The sequence below is a fragment of the Anas platyrhynchos genome, chromosome 19, assembly GCF_047663525.1.
Source record: "Anas platyrhynchos isolate ZD024472 breed Pekin duck chromosome 19, IASCAAS_PekinDuck_T2T, whole genome shotgun sequence".
NCBI classification, from domain to species: Eukaryota; Metazoa; Chordata; class Aves; order Anseriformes; family Anatidae; genus Anas; species Anas platyrhynchos.
In genome coordinates, this window is record NC_092605.1 from 1,394,268 (window position 1) to 1,411,841 (window position 17,574).

The 17,574-nt window shown below is 63.0% G+C and overlaps 2 protein-coding genes across 3 annotated transcripts in view; both read right to left on the minus strand.

The window, feature by feature from the left end:
* Positions 1-262: 262 nt before the first annotated feature.
* Positions 263-7,643, minus strand: TTYH2 (tweety family member 2). The gene is made up of 14 exons (XM_027471501.3): positions 7,379-7,643; positions 6,343-6,515; positions 5,209-5,320; positions 4,519-4,739; positions 4,340-4,435; positions 4,184-4,256; positions 4,028-4,097; positions 3,833-3,888; positions 3,657-3,749; positions 3,482-3,574; positions 3,254-3,396; positions 2,978-3,163; positions 2,786-2,864; positions 263-1,615 (listed from the first exon to the last, which is right to left on the minus strand). The coding sequence occupies exons 1-14, from the start codon at positions 7,505-7,507 to the stop codon at positions 1,535-1,537; spliced, it is 1,605 nt and encodes a 534-aa protein (XP_027327302.3). The 5' UTR covers positions 7,508-7,643; the 3' UTR covers positions 263-1,534.
* Positions 7,644-8,621: 978 nt separating this feature from the next.
* The window catches only part of RPL38 (ribosomal protein L38), a 145,444-nt gene continuing 136,491 nt past the window's right edge, over positions 8,622-17,574 (minus strand). The window contains exons 1-5 of one of the 2 annotated variants that reach the window (XM_038165540.2): positions 10,855-10,985; positions 10,617-10,648; positions 10,133-10,193; positions 8,840-8,962; positions 8,622-8,699 (exon numbers count right to left, since the gene is read on the minus strand). In XM_038165540.2, the coding sequence (XP_038021468.1) occupies positions 8,674-8,699; positions 8,840-8,962; positions 10,133-10,193; positions 10,617-10,619 (213 nt within the window). In that variant the 5' untranslated portion in view covers positions 10,620-10,648; positions 10,855-10,985 and the 3' untranslated portion in view covers positions 8,622-8,673. Of the gene's footprint in view, positions 8,700-8,839; positions 8,963-10,132; positions 10,194-10,616; positions 10,649-10,854; positions 10,986-17,574 lie in introns of those variants that run through there. The other variant, XM_072025880.1, reaches the window with a different exon arrangement.

Below are 17,574 nucleotides of genomic sequence, written 5' to 3' on the forward strand. Positions count from 1 at the left end.
CTCGTGCACCCACAGCCCGTGTCACCCCCCTGTCGCTGCTGGAGCTGACACCAGTGCAAGCCCCAGGGGTGCAGACACAAGATTTGAGCCCTGTTAAAAACTGCTTCAGCTGCGAAGAAGAAATTTATGGCCCAATATCTGCAGTGGGCTGCTTGTCCCAGCCATAAGGAGCCCCCAGCCCCACAGAGCCAGGCACACCAGGGTGGGTGCAGCGACCTGACCGGGGACAAGTGCGTGTGAGCCCTGAGAAAGCAAAAAAAAATGAGTTTAGTACAAGTGTTTATTGTCTTTTCCCCTCAAGGGCACATACAAATCAGGCAGGACTCCCACTCCTCCCAGGAGCCCTAATGAGGTTAGTTCACATGCGTCGAGAAACAGCTCTGCTACCAGTACCGTTACACCAAAACGTTAAAAGCAAAAATAAAAATAATTAAAAAAAACAAAAACAAATGGGAAGTTCCAACAGCACGTAATGCTAGTCACATGTAAGGGGGGACGAGAGGATATGTACAAGTTATCTTTAAAAGACACAGTGAGTCACTGCCATCAAGTAATAACCCAGCAGGGCTCTGCTGGCCCCGCGGGCAGCCCGTGCTGCTCGCTGAGCAGGGAGGGATGGACGACCAACACCAGCAACACGGGAGCCTGGAGGTTTTTGGGGCAGCCCACGCCAAAACGAGCAGCCGCAAAGGATCCGGTTCAGCCCCTGCTGGTTCTTCCCTGGCTCCATCCCAGGAGCTGAGCCCTTGCTTAGCCCCAAGCCCTGGCAATGCCAGGCAGGACGGTGGGGATGTCCCTTCCCCTCTTGGCACAGCTGAATCCTGCTCTGGGGATGCCTGAGTAGTCCCTAAACCTCTCCAAGGGGGTTGTGGTTACCCCAGAGCCATCCTGCACCAAAGAGGGGAGCCTGCCCCAGGGAGCAGAGCTGCCCAAAAATGCCCACAGCCCCAGCTGAAGGCCTCCGGCCGCTGTGTGCCACCTAAAACCCAGACACGAAGCACAGAAAAAACAGCAAGGCCAAAACCATCCCCATCCCACACCCCAAACCCAGGGCCAGGGGGCAGCAGGGGGGGACGCGGGGAAGGCGCTGGGATCACTAGTGGTCGGGTCTGCATTGCTACGGGCGGGAAGGAGCACGCGGGGCAGGCAGCCCACAGCCCTGATCTTCCCCCTCCAGAAAAAAAAAAGGAAGCCAAAACGCGGCCCCCATCCGTGGCATGAAAACCCCAAAGCTGGCACAGGTGGGAAGGGGGGAGAAGGCGGTGGGCACGACCCAAACCCAGCCCCGCTGCCGGCCGGAGACCCGCTGTGAGTGCCGGGACGCGTCCCGTAAGGCAGGCAGGAAGACGTGAGAGCCAGCAGAAGCTGCCGAGGGAGGAGAGGGGGGCCTGGGGGGCTCCATCAGCCAACGGCTCGTCCGCCTCTCCCGGGGGGGCTGCCCCGGCCCCGTGGTGTGGGGAGCCGGGGGTCTTTGGTTTCCGTCACGGGAGCACCGGGGGCTTCTTCTCCTCCCAGGAGTGGCTCAGGACCAGCACTAGGCTGGGAATTCGGTGTTGAAGGGCCTGACGTGCTCATCGGTGACGGCCAGGTAGGTGGCTCGCATGCTCGGGGAGTACTGCGGGGAGAGGGCACGCAGTCAGCACGGCCTGAGCCCCCCCCCCGAGACCCCCAACCGCATCCCACCCGGCCCTGCAGCGCTGGAGAGGGAAGGTCGCTTCCCCTTTGTATTAATTCCCATTAATTGTATTAATTATTTGCTGTGCTCATGGCTGGGGGGAGGTCTCGCCAGCCTCTCCCCCAGCTGGAATTTTGGTAAGACCCCCCAAAAAAACCCCCTCCAGCCCCTGCCCCGGGTGCACAATGACATCCCTCCAGCACTGGGCCACAGGGAGGGGGCGTCCCCAGGGCGGGCATTAAGGAAGATTATTTCAAGTTTGTTATTTTGGACCGCTCAAGTCCTTCCTCAGGGATCTGAATCCCGGTTAAATCAGACCATTCAGGGCAGGGAGAAGCGCTCGAATTAATCCCTGCATCCGTCCTCCCCCCCCCCCCCCGGGAACAGCCCTGCCAGCTGCAAGGTCTGCGCAATCGGATTAGGGCAGTGGCTCCGTGCATTCACCTGATTGCCAAAAATTGTCCCTGGCAGGGGGGGGGAGCACCTCGAGCACCACCGTCTCCAGGGCTTGGGGACAAAACACAGCCCCCAGGGACAAAACGCAGCCCCCCAGGGGGAAGGGATGGGATCTAAGAGGGGAGCTGAGGATGGGAACCCCCCCCCCAGCTGCTGCCCCCAAGGAGCAGGAGGGGGAGCGAGGCGGCTGGACTTACTCTTGATGGGCAACTTAGCTCCAAAATAATTGATGCGAAACGAAACAAAACGAGAAAAATAAATAAATAAATAAATAAATAAATAAATAAATAAATCAGGTGTTAATAGACGGGGGGGTCAAATAAACGGTGGGGAGATGTAATCATGCAGAAGGCGCCCTTCAAAAGTCTGGGAATAAATTAAAAAAATGAAGCAGACAGCGAGGGGAGGGCTATTTCGGTCTCCTCCGAGCACGTGGTGGGTAACCTCCCCCCTGCAGCCCCCCCCCCCCCAGGGCCGGGGAGGAACTGGGTTAGCAGGGCAAGCAGGAGGGATCTGCAGGAGGGGAGGGGGCGCAGCTCACCCGGCCCCTTCCCCAAAACGGAGCCCTGTGGGGATGCTGGACGCTTCTGGCTGCCCCCAGGCTGCCCCCCCACCCCCTCACAAAAAGGATTTGTCCTCGGCCGCCCGCCGTACCGTGGGGGGGGGAGACCCCCTGCCGATCAGGGGCACGTTCTCGTAGCGTGGGTTCCCCCCGAAGAGCACGGCTTGGTTCCTGGGGGGGTGGAAAAAAACCTCAGAGGGGGGCACAGGGCGAACCCTGCAATCCCCGGGGACCCCCTGGGGGAAAATTTGGGTCTCACGGGGGGGGGGAAAATTTGGTCTCACATGTACTCGGAGACGGGGGCGTTGGAGATGGTCTGCGCGGGGGGGTGCAGGCTGCTCTGGCTGCCCAGGCTGCTGCTGTAGCTGCAGAAGCTGCGGAGCTGCCCCCGCGCCGGGTTGTGCGCGGCGATGCGGCGCGCCTGCGGGTTGAAGGGGTCCTCCTCGTCCATGTCATCGTAATCCCGGTCCCTGCGAGGGGGGGGTGAGGACACCAAAATCACCCCCAGGGTGCGTGTGGGGGGGATAAAAACAAAATGGGGGGGGTCTCTCCAGGCTCACCTGCCCGCCAAGTGCTTCCAGGCGCGCGGCGTGGCGCAGATGATGGTGGAGAAGGAGGCGGCCACCAGCAGGGAGAAGAGGACGAGGTAGAGCAGCCCCTCCACCCCGTCGTAGCAGATGCCGATCAGGGCGTCCAGGTAGTCCTGAGGCAGGACACAAAAATTTGGGGGGGGGGTTAGGGGGAGCTCTGGGAGCTGCCCGCACCCACCCCGGCCCCCCCATGCCCACCTTGTGCAGCCCCCGGCAGTCCAGCATGGCCGTGAGCTGGTGCAGGCTGGTCTCCGAGGCGTTGAGGAGCTGCTGGACCCCCAGGAGGTCTTTCTGCAGGGAATGGGGAGGGAGGGGGGTGAGAAAAGGGGAGCAGGGAGGGGGTGACCCCCCCCACACATACCTCACCCCATACCTCAGCCATGGGGAAGAGGGGCAGAGCGAACTGGATCAGCCCCTGGGTCTGGATCTGCATGGTGGTGAGCGAGCGCTGGAGGACGGTGAGAGCCTGCGGGGGGGGGGGGGGGGGGAATTATTAGGGCCCACCACCCAGCCAGCCCCCACCCCGAGGGGCTCTGCGCCCCCCAGTACCTGCTGGAAGGGGTTGCTCAGGCTCTGCTCGCAGTACAGGTAGTAGTGAGCCACCTCTGCGAAGCAAATGAGACAGCAAAGCAGTGTGAGCCCCCCCAGGGGGTTAAAAGCAGCGTGGGGGGGGGGGCTCAGCGCAAAGCACGGCCCCCTTGAGACCCCAGGGATGTTTTGGGGTGCCCCACAGCCGGTCCTTACCCGCGCTGATCTCGCTCTCTGTCTGGTTCATGATGAACTTGTCCGGGGCCACGCAGAAATCGCTGGTGCCCTGCAGGGGGGGGGACGAGACGGAGCACGGTGGGGGCCGGGAGGGCTCTGAGCTGCCCCCCCCCCAACCCTACAACCCCCACTCACCACCGCTGCCGCCGTGTCCAGGGCCACGGAAGCCCAGCTGAGGACGAGGGTGAGGAGCCCACAGCACAGCATCCTGCGGGGAGAGGGGGGTGAGCACCGCGGCACGGCCCCCCCGGGGGGCACCCAGCGCCCGGCCCCCCCCCCCCGGGCACTCACACGGTGAGGAGGCAGCGGGAGCGCTTGGCCAGCCCCAGGCAGCCCAGCAGGCAGACGGCGAGGACGAGGATGAAGAAGAGGAGGTAAGCCAGCCACCTGGGGGGCAGAGGAAGGCCACCATCAGCTGGTAGCCCCCCCCCAGAAAGGAAGGAAGGGGGTGCTCGGGGTGGGGGGCTCACCGGTAATACTCCACGTAGGCAGCACGGGCGGCCAGGGTGGTGAGCTGGGCGCTGACCCCGTGCCAGGGGGGCAGCCCCGAAAGTTGTAGGATCACGGTGGCTGCCAGCTGCTGGAGGAACTTGAGGGTCTGCAGGTAGTCGGCCCGGGGGGCCAGCACCTCGCTCAGCCTCCCCAGGTGCTGCTCCAGCCCCCCCCGCAGCCGCTGCGTGCTGCCTGCGACCTGCGGATGGGGCGCAGCGAGGGGTCAGCGTGGTTGGGGGGCACGGATAGAGGGTGACGCCCGGCTAAATATGGGTTTAGGGGGGTCCTAATGAGAGCTGGGCAGGCTGACGCCCTCCAAAAGCAAATTTTTGGGTCCCCAAATCCACGGTGGCGCCCAGGGGTGCAGCAGGGAAGGGGAAGGGTGGCAGAAGCCCGGCGGGGACGGCCCCGGCGTGGATAACAAGGCACAAAGGCCCCATTCTATGGGGCTGACGTCAGCCTCCTGCGCTCGGCCTCGGGGAGCTGTAGGGCTGGGGAGGGGTCCCCTGCAGCCCCCCAACCCCGCAGCGGGACCACCAGCCCCGTTCCGGGTTCCCCAGAGCCTTTTTTTCCCCAAAAAAAAGGGTGGGGAGGAGCTGCGGGAAGGCAGAGCAACCCCCCCGGGGGGGCTCAAAGGGGGTCGGGGGTCCCTGCCCCACAGCCCCTACCAGGGCGTCGATGCCGGTCAGGGTGTGGTTGGCGTTGTCCAGGGCGTAGAGGAGCTGGTAGACCCCATCGTTGGTCTCGCTGTTCCCATAAAAGCCGATCCCGACGGCCGTGCTGCGGGGACAGAGCGGGTTAGGGATGGGGAAAGGCTCACCCCAAAGCTTTGGGGTTGTGGGGACACGGGGGGGGAAAGGGGGGCTCCCCGGAGCAGCCTGGTGGAGGCAGACCCCGGGGAGATGGGGACGGCACCGCAATGGGGATGGCACCGCAATGGGGTGACCGCAGGGTATGGGGACACCCAAACCCGGAGCTGCTCAAGGTAAAGCAAATTTGGGGAACCCGCTGGAGGAAACCCCCCGGTGAGGAGCAGCAGCGTGGGCAGAGCTCAGAGCCTCTCCATGCCCCCCCCTCCCTGCCCCCAAAAACACCGCCCGCGGGGCCGTTCGCCCCCATGGGGTCCCTAAAGGCTCTCGCGGCTCCAAGCAGCCCCCACCGGGCTCTGATATTTTGGGGTGGGGGTCACAGCTCGTGGATTTGGGGGGGGTGGCGAGCACCGTGCACAAATGCGTGCCCCCGGGGCTGGGGGGGCGATCACGGGGCGAGCACGCCGGGCTCATGAGTGACGTCTCCCTGCTCCGGGATGCATTTGGGGCCGGACACTGCCCGGGGAAAAAGAAAGCCTTTGTCTGGAGCAGGGCGAAAAGCGGCCGCGTGCTGGCCCAGCCCGGATGGGGGGCTCAGGGGGGGGCTCCTGGGGGTGGGCAGGGTGAAGGAAGGGAGCGCTGCCTGCTGCAGGAGAGCCCCCCGCCTTAATTGCTGCGGCCACAATTAAAGGGTAGCCCCGCAGGGGGGCTGCCAGCTGGGTCACGCTGCCGCCCGCCATCTGCTCCGTGCTGGGATTAAGCACCCGGCCCCGCTGCTGCAGACTGGGATTAACTGGGAGGGCGGCACGGCCACTGGGGGGGGGGGGGGACGGGGATGGGGGTCCAGGGGTGCCCGGAATGGCTACAAGGGGATGGGGGGGTGCCCAGCACGGTCACGGGGGGGGGGGGGGGACACAATATTTAAGCCTCCAGCACCCAAATCTGAACGGGGTGGGGGGGGGACGCGGTGGCAGGACCCCCCCCAGGTCTCACCAGCAGATGAGGCCGGCGGTGACGGCCATCCAGGTGACACAGCAGGAGTGGGGCCGCTTGGGGTCGGGCTCCTCGTCCCTCTTGCAGCAGCACAGGCACAGCAGGTAGGAGGTGAGGAAGAGGAGGTTGAGGCCGAGGCAGACGGCAGCCACCAAGCCCAGGAACAGCAGCGACTGGGGAGGAAAAAAGAGATGGGGGGGGGACACGGGGACGCTCAGCACCCCCCGGGTCCTGCTCCCCCGGGGGGGGGATTTCACCGCATCCCCCAGCTCCCCACGGGACGGTCACGGGGAAGAAAGAGGAAGCGGCACCGTCCCTGTCCCCGCTGCCCCCCCCTTGTCCTCACTGCCCCCCCCCCCCTTGTCCTCACTGCCCCCCCTTGTCCCCGCTGTCCCCCAAATTGTCCCTGCTGACTCCCCCCTTGTCCCCGTTGCACCCCCATTGACCCTGCCATCCCCCCCCTTGTCCCTGCTGTGCCCCCCCTTGTCCCCACTTTCTCCCCCCTTGTCCCTGCTGCCCCCCCAAATTGCCCCCACTGCCCCCCCCTTGTCCCCGTTGTTCCCCCCCCTTGTCCCTGCTGCCCCCCCATTGTCCCCGCCGTGCCCCCCCTTGTGCAGGACACAGGGTGAGGAGCCGAGGATGCTGGGGGGGGGCTGCAACGAGTGCTCAACGCTGCCCCCCCCCCCAGTACCCCCCAGTTCCCCCAGTACGGCTGGGGGCTCACACAGCCCCTGCCCCACATCGGGGACCCATTACAGCCCGGCTGGGGGGGGGAGCATCACCGGGAGGGAAGCGAGGCCCCGTTATCGGGGGGGGGGGGCTGCATGCGTGTCCCCCCCTCCCTTAACACGGTGATGGGGGGGGGGGACCGAGCCCCGGGTGGGGTCCTACAGGAGGGGGGGGGCACGAAGCGGAGATAACGAACCGGGAGGGGGACACGGGGGGGGACAGGAACCGAAGGGGGGGTCACGAACCGGGACGGGTGGGGGTCAGGAACCGGGAGGGGGGGGTCAGGAACCGGGGGGGGGGTCGGTACCTGCTGGTATTCGGGGTCCCGCGGGCGGAAGGCGGCGGGCACGGGCTGCAGGCGCAGGTCGCGGTGCGGCACCCCATGCAGCCAGGCCGCCCACCAGGGCGCCAGGTAATCGGCACGGGCGGGGGGCATGGCCGGGACCGGCACCGGGACCGCCACCGGGACCCGGGACCCGGCACCGGCACCGGGACGGGGCCGCCGATAGCGGCGCGGGATGGGCGGGGGGAGAGGCGCGCCAGCGCGCCGCAGGCTCCGCCCCCTCCCGCCAGGCCACGCCCCCTGATGGGGAGGCCACGCCCACCTGGTGGCCACGCCCACTCCTCGTGGCCACGCCCCCCGAGTCCCTCCAGGAATGGGGACGCACCGAGCTCCCCCCTATAGGGCACCGAGCCCCAGCGGTATGGGGTATCAAACCCCACAGCCTGGTATAGGGGAATTGCTCCCCCCCTGAGGGGGCTGCACCATAATGATGTAAGGGTCTTACACCACATCAGCCCCTGCTGTGGGGTATCAAACCCCATAACCTGTTATAGGGGAACTCCTCCCCCTGAGGGGGCTGCACCCCATCAGCCCCTGCTGTGGGGTATCAAACCCTATAATGCCCCTGGTGTGGGGTATCAAACCCCATAACCTCCCCACCATAGGGGAACTGCACCCCAACACCTCCCCGCTATGGGGCCATCAAACCCCATAATCCCCATTATAGGGGCACTACACCCCCCATAAGGGAACCGCACCCTGATACTACAAGGTCAGCAGACCCCATCACCTCCCCGTTATAGGGGAACTGCTCCCCCCCTTAATGGAACTGTTCCCTAATCCTACAAGCACCCTGCACCCCATCACCTCCCCTCTATAGGGCCATAAAACCCCATAATCCCCATTATGGGGGCACTGCTCACCCCTTGAGGGAACTGCACCCTAATGACCCAAGGGTCATCACCCCCTGCTATAGGGCCGTGCCCCCCCCTCTGCCTGCAGCAGGGACCGAGCACATTTGGGGCCCCCCCCGAGCACCCCGGGAGCAGCCGAGGACATCCCGGGTGGCCCCAAAACCAAAAACCCCCTTCCCTTGGGCATTTGGGGGCGCCCCCTGCTCGAGACACCCCCCTCAGCCCAGTATGATGGAGCAGGGCCGCCTTCGTGTCCCAGTGCTCACCAGTTCACCCCCCTTCCCCACCAGTGGCGGCACTGGGTGCACCGCCCGGGGTTGTTTTCCCAGCAAGGCCAAAACCCCACAGCCACAAAAGATTTAATTTTTATTGTAACGAATGTGAAGAAATCCGGACAGAAACGGTTCATTTCAGCTCCTTCACGGCCAAACCTAGCGAGGAAAGAAAAAAAGGATTTAACGGGATGAGGGGCGCTCCTCACCCTGCCCCCCCTGCCCACGCTCCTGGGATTTGTCCGGCCCCGGGGAGCCCCCGTTGGACCCCCCACGGGGTACCTGGGGGCAGGGGGTACCTGGGGGCAGGGACTGCTTCAGCTTCTCGGCCTTCTCCTTGTCGGTGATGACCAGTGTGTAGAGGTAGCGGCTGCAGCGCACCTTGAACTTCACATTGTCCTTGTTCTTCTTGATCTTGACGGCTGTGGGATCGGGGAAAGGGTCAGCGGGACGGCACTGCCCCCACCCGCTGCCCACAAGGTTTTTTATTTGTTTTAGTTTTACAAATCACGTCAGAGAAGAGCGTTTTCTGTACACCAAACCTTCCACATCCCACTCCAGCTCCAGCCCCACCTGCACAGCGCAAAACCCAACCCCAAGAAACTTCCCCACACCACAAGGGACTGAACTGGTGAGCAGCCACAGGGCACAGCCCCCCTCTAGGCTTCCCGAGGGAAGTTTACGACCAGCAGCACCAAAAATTTATCGTGTCTCAAATTTCCAGCAGAGCACGGCAGCGCACACCGGGCTTATTTCCTCCTGTAGGGTTTATTTCCTCCTGTAGGGTTTATTTCCTCCTGTAGGGTTTATTTCCTCCTGTAGGGTTTATTTCCCTCCTGTCATCTCGTGTGCCAATGCATCTCCTGGACTCTTCCCACCTCCTTTACAGCTGTCTGGGGGTATTTATCCAAAAAACCCGCTCAGAGCTCGTGGCTGTGTCTCTCCTTTCCTGCTGTAGGGCTCGGTGTTTCAGATATCAGAGCCGCTGTAGGATCTGAGCACGCTGAGGGGCGCGGGGACGCTTTGCGAGCGGCTGTCAGCAGCCGTCAGAGCGCCTCACACCGAGCTGTCCCCTCCTCGCCCACACCCCCGAGCTAACAAAACATCTCCAGAATTGAAGCGCCGCTTCGCCCTGACAGCTAAATCCAAACAGGGAAAACTCTCGGCACGTTGTTAAACGCAGACAAAACGCTTCGGGTTTCTCGATGACAATGGTCTTTGTGTTGGCAACAAAAGAAAACTTGAATTTAAACACGATTCGCTTGTCATTCTGTTAAAACTCCGCAGCATCTGACACCCAGCAGCTTTCCGAACACTTCACTGAGCCACAGACGGGGCAATATCGGAGAAGAGTCACCCACCAGCTGCAGGGGGGGTCTGGAAGGAGCACCCACGGGGGAAGAAATGTGGCTGAACGAGCAGCAGCCCCGTGCCACAGCTCCCCCGCAGGGTTACGCCACAGCTCCCTGCAGCCAGGGCGGATTCACCCAGCACAACCTGCCCCAGCCAAACCCCAGCACCAGGAGCACCCCAAACTCGGGGGGGTGGGGGGGGCACAACCCGCCCCGCTGCCCCCCCCAAGGACCACTCACACTTGGCGTCCTTCCTCCTGGCTGTCAGCAGGAAGTCCTTGATCTCCTCAATCTTGCGAGGCTGAAAATTAAAACGCAAACTCAGGGCATGGCCGAGGGCTCACGCACCAACTGCATCACCCCCCAACCCCCCCCCGAATTATTGGGGGCCAGGACCCTGCCAACCCCCCCCAGGAGCACCCCCAGCCCCCAGGACACCCATGTGGGGGGGCTGTGGCTGTGCCCCCAGCCCCCAAAATACCAATATGGGGGGGGTTGTGGCTGTGCCCCCACCCCCTCCCTGCATCACCCCCTCCCTGCAGCCCCCCCCCCGCACCTAGAGACCCCCCCCACCCTCCCACACCCCCCGTTTCCCCCCCAAAACTGCTCAACCCCAGCCCCAGGAGGGAGTAATCGCCCCCCATCTCCCCCCCTGCACCCCCCCGACCTGAAAAAAGCCCCTAAATAAATTAATTAAAGCCCCCCGCCCCCCCCAGCCCCTCACCATGGCTCCGGGCCGGCTCCGCTGGCTCCAACCTAGGGGCAGACACAATCCAAGATGGCGGCCGCGCATCCAACCGCCGCCCCCATCGCCCGCCCCCCGCGTTCTCCCCGCGCCCCCCCGCCCGCCATCGGATCTCCCGCACTCCCCTCTTCCTCCCCGAAGCGCCCCGGCTCCCCCCGGCCCCGCGAGGCCGTGGATGGCGGCGGATTCCGCGGCCCCCCCCCCCTCCGCCACTCACGGCTGCGGCCTGCGGGTAGAAAGAAGCGGCCACTTCCGCATCCGGGCCTTCACCCCCGCCTCTAGCCCCGCCCCTCGCAGCGCCGCTACGGAGCGGGCCGAGGGACAAAAAGCTTCAGGGAACGCGCGGGGCCCTGAACGCGAATGTGGGGGGGCCCAGCCCGGCCCCGTCGCGGGGGTCGCGGTTTGGGGTCGGGGTTTGGGGGGCTCCGTGTCCCCCCCCCTAGACCTTCAGGGCTCCGCCGTGGCCCCGCGGTCTGTGGGGTGGGTGCAGTGCGGCTGCTTGGCCACCAGAGAGAGCCGGAGCCACGCTGATAAAAAACACCCCCAAAAAAACCCCAAAACGCCCCCAAACAACCCCAAAACAACCCCAAACCGCCCCAAAACAACCCCAAACCGCCCCAAAGCAACCCCAAGCCGCCCCAAAACAACCCCAAATCGCCCCAAAACACCCCCAAAACAACCCCAAACCACCCCAAAACACCCCCAAAACAACCCCAAACCGCCCCAAAGCAACCCCAAACCGCCCCAAAACACCCCCAAAGCAACCCCAAATCGCCTCAAAACAACCCCAAACCGCCCCAAAACAACCCCAAAACAACCCCAAACCACCCCAAAGCAACCCCAAACCGCCCCAAAGCAACCCCAAACCGCCCCAAAACAACCCCAAAACAACCCCAAACTGCCCCAAAACAACCCCAAAACAACCCCAAACCGCCCCAAAACAACCCCAAACCGCCCCAAAGCCCTGCTGTGCTTTAAGGCCCGGTGGGATCGGGGCGCTTTGTCCCCGGGGCACGGAGAGCTCGTGTGAGCTCACACGAGTGTGCACAAACACCCAGGAGGGGGGGCACCCATGGGTGCCAGCAGGGACGGGATTTGGGGTGGGGGGGTCTCCAAAAACCCCCGTTAACAGGGAACTGCAGCCCCAGGGGGGGCTCGGGGTCTGCTTTATCCCTGTCCCTTGCACACCCCATCCCTTGAGTGTCCCCGTCCCTTGCACACTCAATTCCTTGCACGTCCCCGTCCCTTGCACACCCCATTTTTTGCACACCCCATTTCTTGCACACCCCATTTCTTATCTCCAGCCCCACTCCCCCCCCACTAATTACCACCAGCACTGCAATTAGGAAAACCCTTCCCGGCACCGGGGAGCGGCCGTGCCCCCCCGTAGCCCCCCGATCCCTCCAGGATGGGGACGAGGATTTTTTGGGGGGGCTCCCGTGGGTGGGACGCCCCCAGCCCAAGCGAGCTGTTTAATTATTTGATTTACTTGTCTCGTCTCCGACCGGCTGAGCTACTCTGCTGCTCCTTAATTGCTTCAAAAGTTGAGCAGTTTTTCATGTTTTAAGGAGTGCTGAGTTGTGTAATTAAAGCACTGGCAGCGTAAATCAACGGCGCGGAAGAAAGACAGCAGAGAATGAAGCCAGCTCCTTGGCAGGGCAATAAAACCAAAACGGCTCGGAAGGAGCAGGATCTGGTCCTGCCCCCGCCTCCAAAATCGCCAGGTTTTGGCCCAAAACGCGGTGTGGCCTCGCTGCCGCAATCCCCTCGTCCCACGGCCCCTGCGCCTGCCCAGCAAGGCGTTCCCGTTCCCGCCTGGGAATGGGTTTGCTTTTACTTTATTAATATTATTTAAAGGGCAGAGTGGGCGTATAAATCAACAAAAATAATTCATGAGAGTCGTTAGCTCCTCGAAGATGGGATCTTTTCATGTCTGGCTTTAAATTAAAAAAAAAAATAATAATAAATAAATAAAGAAAAGAGCCACCACGTTCTGAAACTGCAGCTTTTAAAACACATCAAATGCGCTTCCTCCCCGTCTCCCACCGGCCCCGGCTCCTCCGCGTCATGAAATTCAATTAGCATCCTTAATTCACCCTCTGGCTACCGGGTTTAGATTAAAACCTCCTTCTGGTCCTGCTCGGGAGGAGCGGTGCCGAGGGCACGGCGCGTTTAACCCCGCTGCTTGGGGGCTGCCACAACCTGGGGGCACTGCGCGGTGCGGGGTTTGGGGAGCAGCTCTCCCAGCAGCCTTCCTCCTCCTCCTCCTCCTCTTCCTCTCCTCCTCCTCCTCCTTTTCTTTTTCCTCCTCCTCCTCCTCCAGGCCGCTCTGGGATGCGTTTTTAGGAACCCCAGGGCGCACCACCAGGCCCCCAGCCCCCTGCTTGGCACCCAGTGCCCCCCATCTCCCCCTCCCCAGACACTTCCCACCCGCGGGCGCTGCGGGGCGAATCGTCCCCAGCTCGGTGTCCCCGTGCCCTTGGGGACAGCGGGGACGCGGTGGCCACCCCGCAGCAGCTCACACAGCATTTGATGTGCAGCCGGCGCGGCGCTGGCAGCCGGCGAGCTGCGCGTGCCGCCCGGCGATTAGATCCTATCGCCTTATCAGCCGCAGCAGCAAGGAGGGCTCGGGGCGAGGGAGGAGGAAATAACAAGCAAAAAACATAAAAAAAAAGGAACGGGAGAAGTGATTTGTCTCTCCCCTCCTCCTTCCAGAGGTCTGATTTGAAGTCAAGCAGCCACCGAGGATCCTCTGCCTTCGGCTCCCTCCGGCAGTGCCAGCTCTCCGCGCGTGCCGGGGAGCTGCTTGCGGCAGGGCTCTCTGTCAAAGCTGTGTTTACTCACACAGGGGCAGCCGTGTTTTTATTAGGCATAATTACGCTATCCTTAATGTAGCTGCAAACCATTTTTCCCGGAGCTGCTGTGCAGGAGGGGAGGGTGCCGCTTGGAGAACCGTGGGGCTGTCCTCTGCCTGTGCCAACGCTCGCTGTGGCTCCGGGTGTCCCTGCAGCCACTCTGGGTGTCACTGCTGGTCCCCAGGGTCTGGTCCTGCTCCCCCAGCTCCAAGCATCCCTCTGGGAGCAGAACATCTTCTACTTTCACATCCCTGCAGGGATGGGGGCACCCTGCCAGGGGGAGCCCGTTTTTTGGAGACGTGCGTGCCAGAGCTGTGCACGGCTGAGATGTGCGAGCCCCAGATGTGCTGTGCCGAGGTGCGCGTGGCCGAGACGTGCGTGGTGAGATGCCCAAGCTCGAGGGGTGCACAGCTGAGACGTGCGAGGCTGGGATGTGCCCACTGGGTGTTGGTCACCGTGCCCCCCGTGTCCCCACGCAGCCCTGGTTTTGTTCTTTGAGTCCTGGGCTCTGCTTTGCTGTGCAACCGTGTTTGTCCTGGCAGGCAGCGCCGTGGCTGAGGTGGGAGCCTGGCAGAGCTAATAGGAGACATGAAAGGAGAGGTTGGAGGGAGATTCCCCCGTTCAGGGAACAAACTGCGGCAGAAATTGATTTTTTCCCCCTGTTTACTTGAGTTTCCTCCCCCCGGTGCAGAGCAGAAAGGCCTCGCATCACGATTACCTGCTCCGAAGTGAGGGCGCGATTTGCTGAATGCGTTTATTATTATCAGGGACTGAAAACTATTCCCAATCACCCGGTATTTTCTTCCTTTTTATTTTTTTTTTCCCCTTCATTCTCATTCTTTCTCCCTTTCTTGTTTCTCGAAGCGCGGGGCCCTGGCAGCGTGCTGCTGAGCGCCGATCAATTCCGTCCTAATGGCAGCTCCCCTGCCCCATCATTCATCAGCCGGCTTCTTAAAGAGCATCTGAAGCTTCATGGACGACTTGGGGAAAAAAAAAAAAAAGCCCATTTGGAGGCGAGATCATATTTTCTCTGTCTCTTCCCCTTTTGTTCTTTATTTGCCGAGGACAAAGGCAGGCTCAGGCTCTAGGTGGGGAAGAGGCAGCAGAGGCAGATGAAAATCCGGAGAAACAAAAGAGCCCGTTTTCATGCAAATGACCTGAAAGAGAGAGAAAATTTGGGGAGGGAGAGAGGGGAGGACAAAAACTGCCCCGGTTGGTGTTCTCCAGCAAGTGTCACCGGAGCAGGAGCCTCTCCTCTGCGCGATAAAAGGCGAAGGAAGGCGGCTGCTGAAAGTTTTCCCGCAGGCATCGGAGCTGTTTGAAGCTCCGGAATATTTTTCTGAATTAGGGCCAGGCAGGGGCTCGGATCCTGCTCGTGGCAGGCGATGCTCAGCCCACGCTGCGCCCTGGGCTGGCTGGTGAAGGGCCTGGGCACCGCTGTCACGAGCTGCTCCGGTCTCAGCAGGGCTGGGGGGGACGAGCACGGAGCCTGGGGGTCCCCAGGGGTCCCTTGGTGAGGTGGGGGTGAGGTTTGGCCGCGGTGGTGACGCAGGGATGGGTCCTGGTGTGAGCACAGAGGGGCAGGTGGCATTTTGGGGGTGATGCTGGGGTTGAGGGGGGGTCTCCATCGTCCCCCTGCAGCACTGTGCCATGAATTTGGCCACGCCGGTGCAGGAGGTGGCACTGCTGGTGCCTGGAGAGGGGTGACGTGCACCCACCGTGCGCCGGGGAGGCTGGGCAAGGGGAAATTGGATGAGGGGAGATTGGGGAAGGGGAAATTGGGGAAGGGGCAGGCAGGGAAAGTCCCATTGACACTGCCCGGGGTGGTGGCAGCCCCACAAATCCCAGGCTGGCACAGGCTGGCACCGGGGGACACAGGCAGGTGGCACCGCTGGTGGCACCGTCGGGGCAAGGGCAGAGCAGCTGCGGTGCCCGCCTGGCTCCCCGCCACTCCACGCAGCTCAAGTCAAATTTGGTGTCATCCTGCAGAGGAAGATTATGGTAATTTTCCTTCCCCCCCCACCCCTCACCCCCCCCCTTATGCATAATTTTCAGACTCGGCTGCAGCAGAGGCTGTGCGGAGAGATTGGGTGATGGGAATGTCATCTGCGATTCGATTATCTCCTCCTGCCTTCCCCCTTTTTTTTTTTTCTTTTTTTTTTCTTGTGAAACCTTCATCAAAACGTGTAGATCTAATTAGGACAATTACAGCGCCAGGACAGCTGAGAACCCGCCCAGCCCCACGCCGTGCCCTCGGCTCAGCCGAGCTTTGGCTGCTGGGCGAGCCGGCACCGGGGGCTGCCCGTGGGGCTGCGGTGGGTGGCGGGGTCCTGGGGTCCTGCAGGGGATGGGGACAGCCCCAGGGTTGTCCCCACGGCCACGCCAGTGTCACCGGAGGAGGGTCCTGCTGGGGGGACCTGGGGTGCAGCTGCTGGTGACATCTCTGTGTCACCTTTAGCTGCGGGGGTGCCAGCACCTTGGTGACAGGGGGAGATGCCCCATGGTCCTGGCACCGGGTGCCCGTTGTCCCCATCCCTGGAGGTGCCACCACGCATCTCCACGAGGAGCCCCCCCTCCCCGTGAGCCTCCCTCCGTGTCCCTCATTGGTATTCTGTCCCCGCTCGGTGGCAGCTGGCTGGGTGGCAGCGGAGTGACAGCGGTGACAGGTAACACCGCCACAGGGCCGGCACCGAGGGGCCCCAGCCAGCACCGGGGGGGTGCAGCAGGATCAGCCCCCTCCGTGCTGCATTGCGCATCGCTGCTGGTGCACACGAGCATGCAGGGCCCTCGTGCCAGCCCCTGGCTGCACAATTGTGCCCCCACAGCCTTGCACACCCATGTGCTGAGCGCTCTGCTCCCTGCCCTGCGCTTGGCACCACCCCCGGGGACCCGTCCTCCTGTCCTCCTGCTGCCTGCCGTGACCGTGCACCACCCGACACTGCCCGGGGACCCCAAACACGTCCCCGAGCGTGGCAGGGACTGAGGGCAGAGCCGCTGCACGGACAATTAAGGGAAGTGCAAATTGTCAGAGCCCGTGATTAACACTGCCTCCGAATCCGCATGAATATTAAAAGCCGACATTGCCCAGGCTCCCTGCACAATGAATTCTGGATGAATCTTAAGATAAATCGTTTGGATAACTTAGCGGCAGCTGTACTCCCTCGCCACCAACTGCCTCCAAAAATCATTTCAAGTCAGGCGCGAGGAGCGAGAGCAGAGGCCAGGCGAGCGCGGGTGATTACGATTCCAGGCTCGGCGGCGGCGGGATCAAGGCCAGGGAGCGCAGGGCGCCCGGGGCTCTCCGGAGGGGAACGAGGAGCCTCCTCCTGCTCCGTTTGTTCCCGGGAAGCGGTGACAAGTCCCCGTGCCTGCCGTGGGTGTCTCCGTGCTGCCGTGTTCGGCTGGTGGGGACGGTGGCTTTGCATCTGGATGGCTCCAGACCGGAGGGGAGCGAGGTACCTCCTGGGGCAGGACCCCGTGGGTGCATCTGGGGACGGAGGGGACACAGTGGAGGACCCAGCATGGGTGTGCAGCCCCATCCCAGCCCCATCCCAGCCCCATAACCACCGGTGAGGGGTGCAGTGCCCCAGCCCCAGCCCCTTCCCCTCTCCCAGACCGGTTTCTGCCCTGCCTGTGCTGAGCTGATTGCTCTTGCAGAGCTTATCCACGTTAATATTTCAGCCCTAAACCCCCATCCCGGCCCCCAAACCACCCCCATTTATCAGCCAGGGCTGAGGGTCCCCATGCAGCCCCATAGCAGCTTGAGGACGGATGGGGTCCCTTGGTGAGGGACAGCATTTGTCATGGCCCCGTGCGTCCTCCAGAACCATCCCGGCACCACGTCCCTCCCCACGAGCAGGCACACAGAGCCTAAACCCGGCCGTCCTCCCTGCCCGGACCCCGCCGTGCCCCCCGCAGCATCCCCGTGTCCCCATGTCCTCACGTCCCCCTCCCCGTGTCCCCGTGTCCCCGTGTCCCCATCCCACATTGGCATGCGGCCGCGCGCTCCCGGTCAGGATGCAGCGGAGGAGACGCGGCGTCATCCTCCTCCTCGGAGCCCGGGGCCTTGATTGCCTCCGTGC

What these genes read in the sequence shown, in the direction of transcription:
- TTYH2 (XM_027471501.3), bottom strand. Translation starts at nt 7,507, where the DNA reads ATGCCCCCCGCCCGTGCCGATTACCTGGCGCCCTGGTGGGCGGCCTGG. An exon ending in TGGACACGGCGGCAGCGGTG is followed by an intron (nt 4,098 to 4,183) that starts GTGAGTGGGGGT and finishes CCCCCCCTGCAG; the next exon opens with GGCACCAGCGATTTCTGCGT. An exon ending in AGAGAGCGAGATCAGCGCGG is followed by an intron (nt 3,889 to 4,027) that starts GTAAGGACCGGC and finishes TTTGCTTCGCAG; the next exon opens with AGGTGGCTCACTACTACCTG.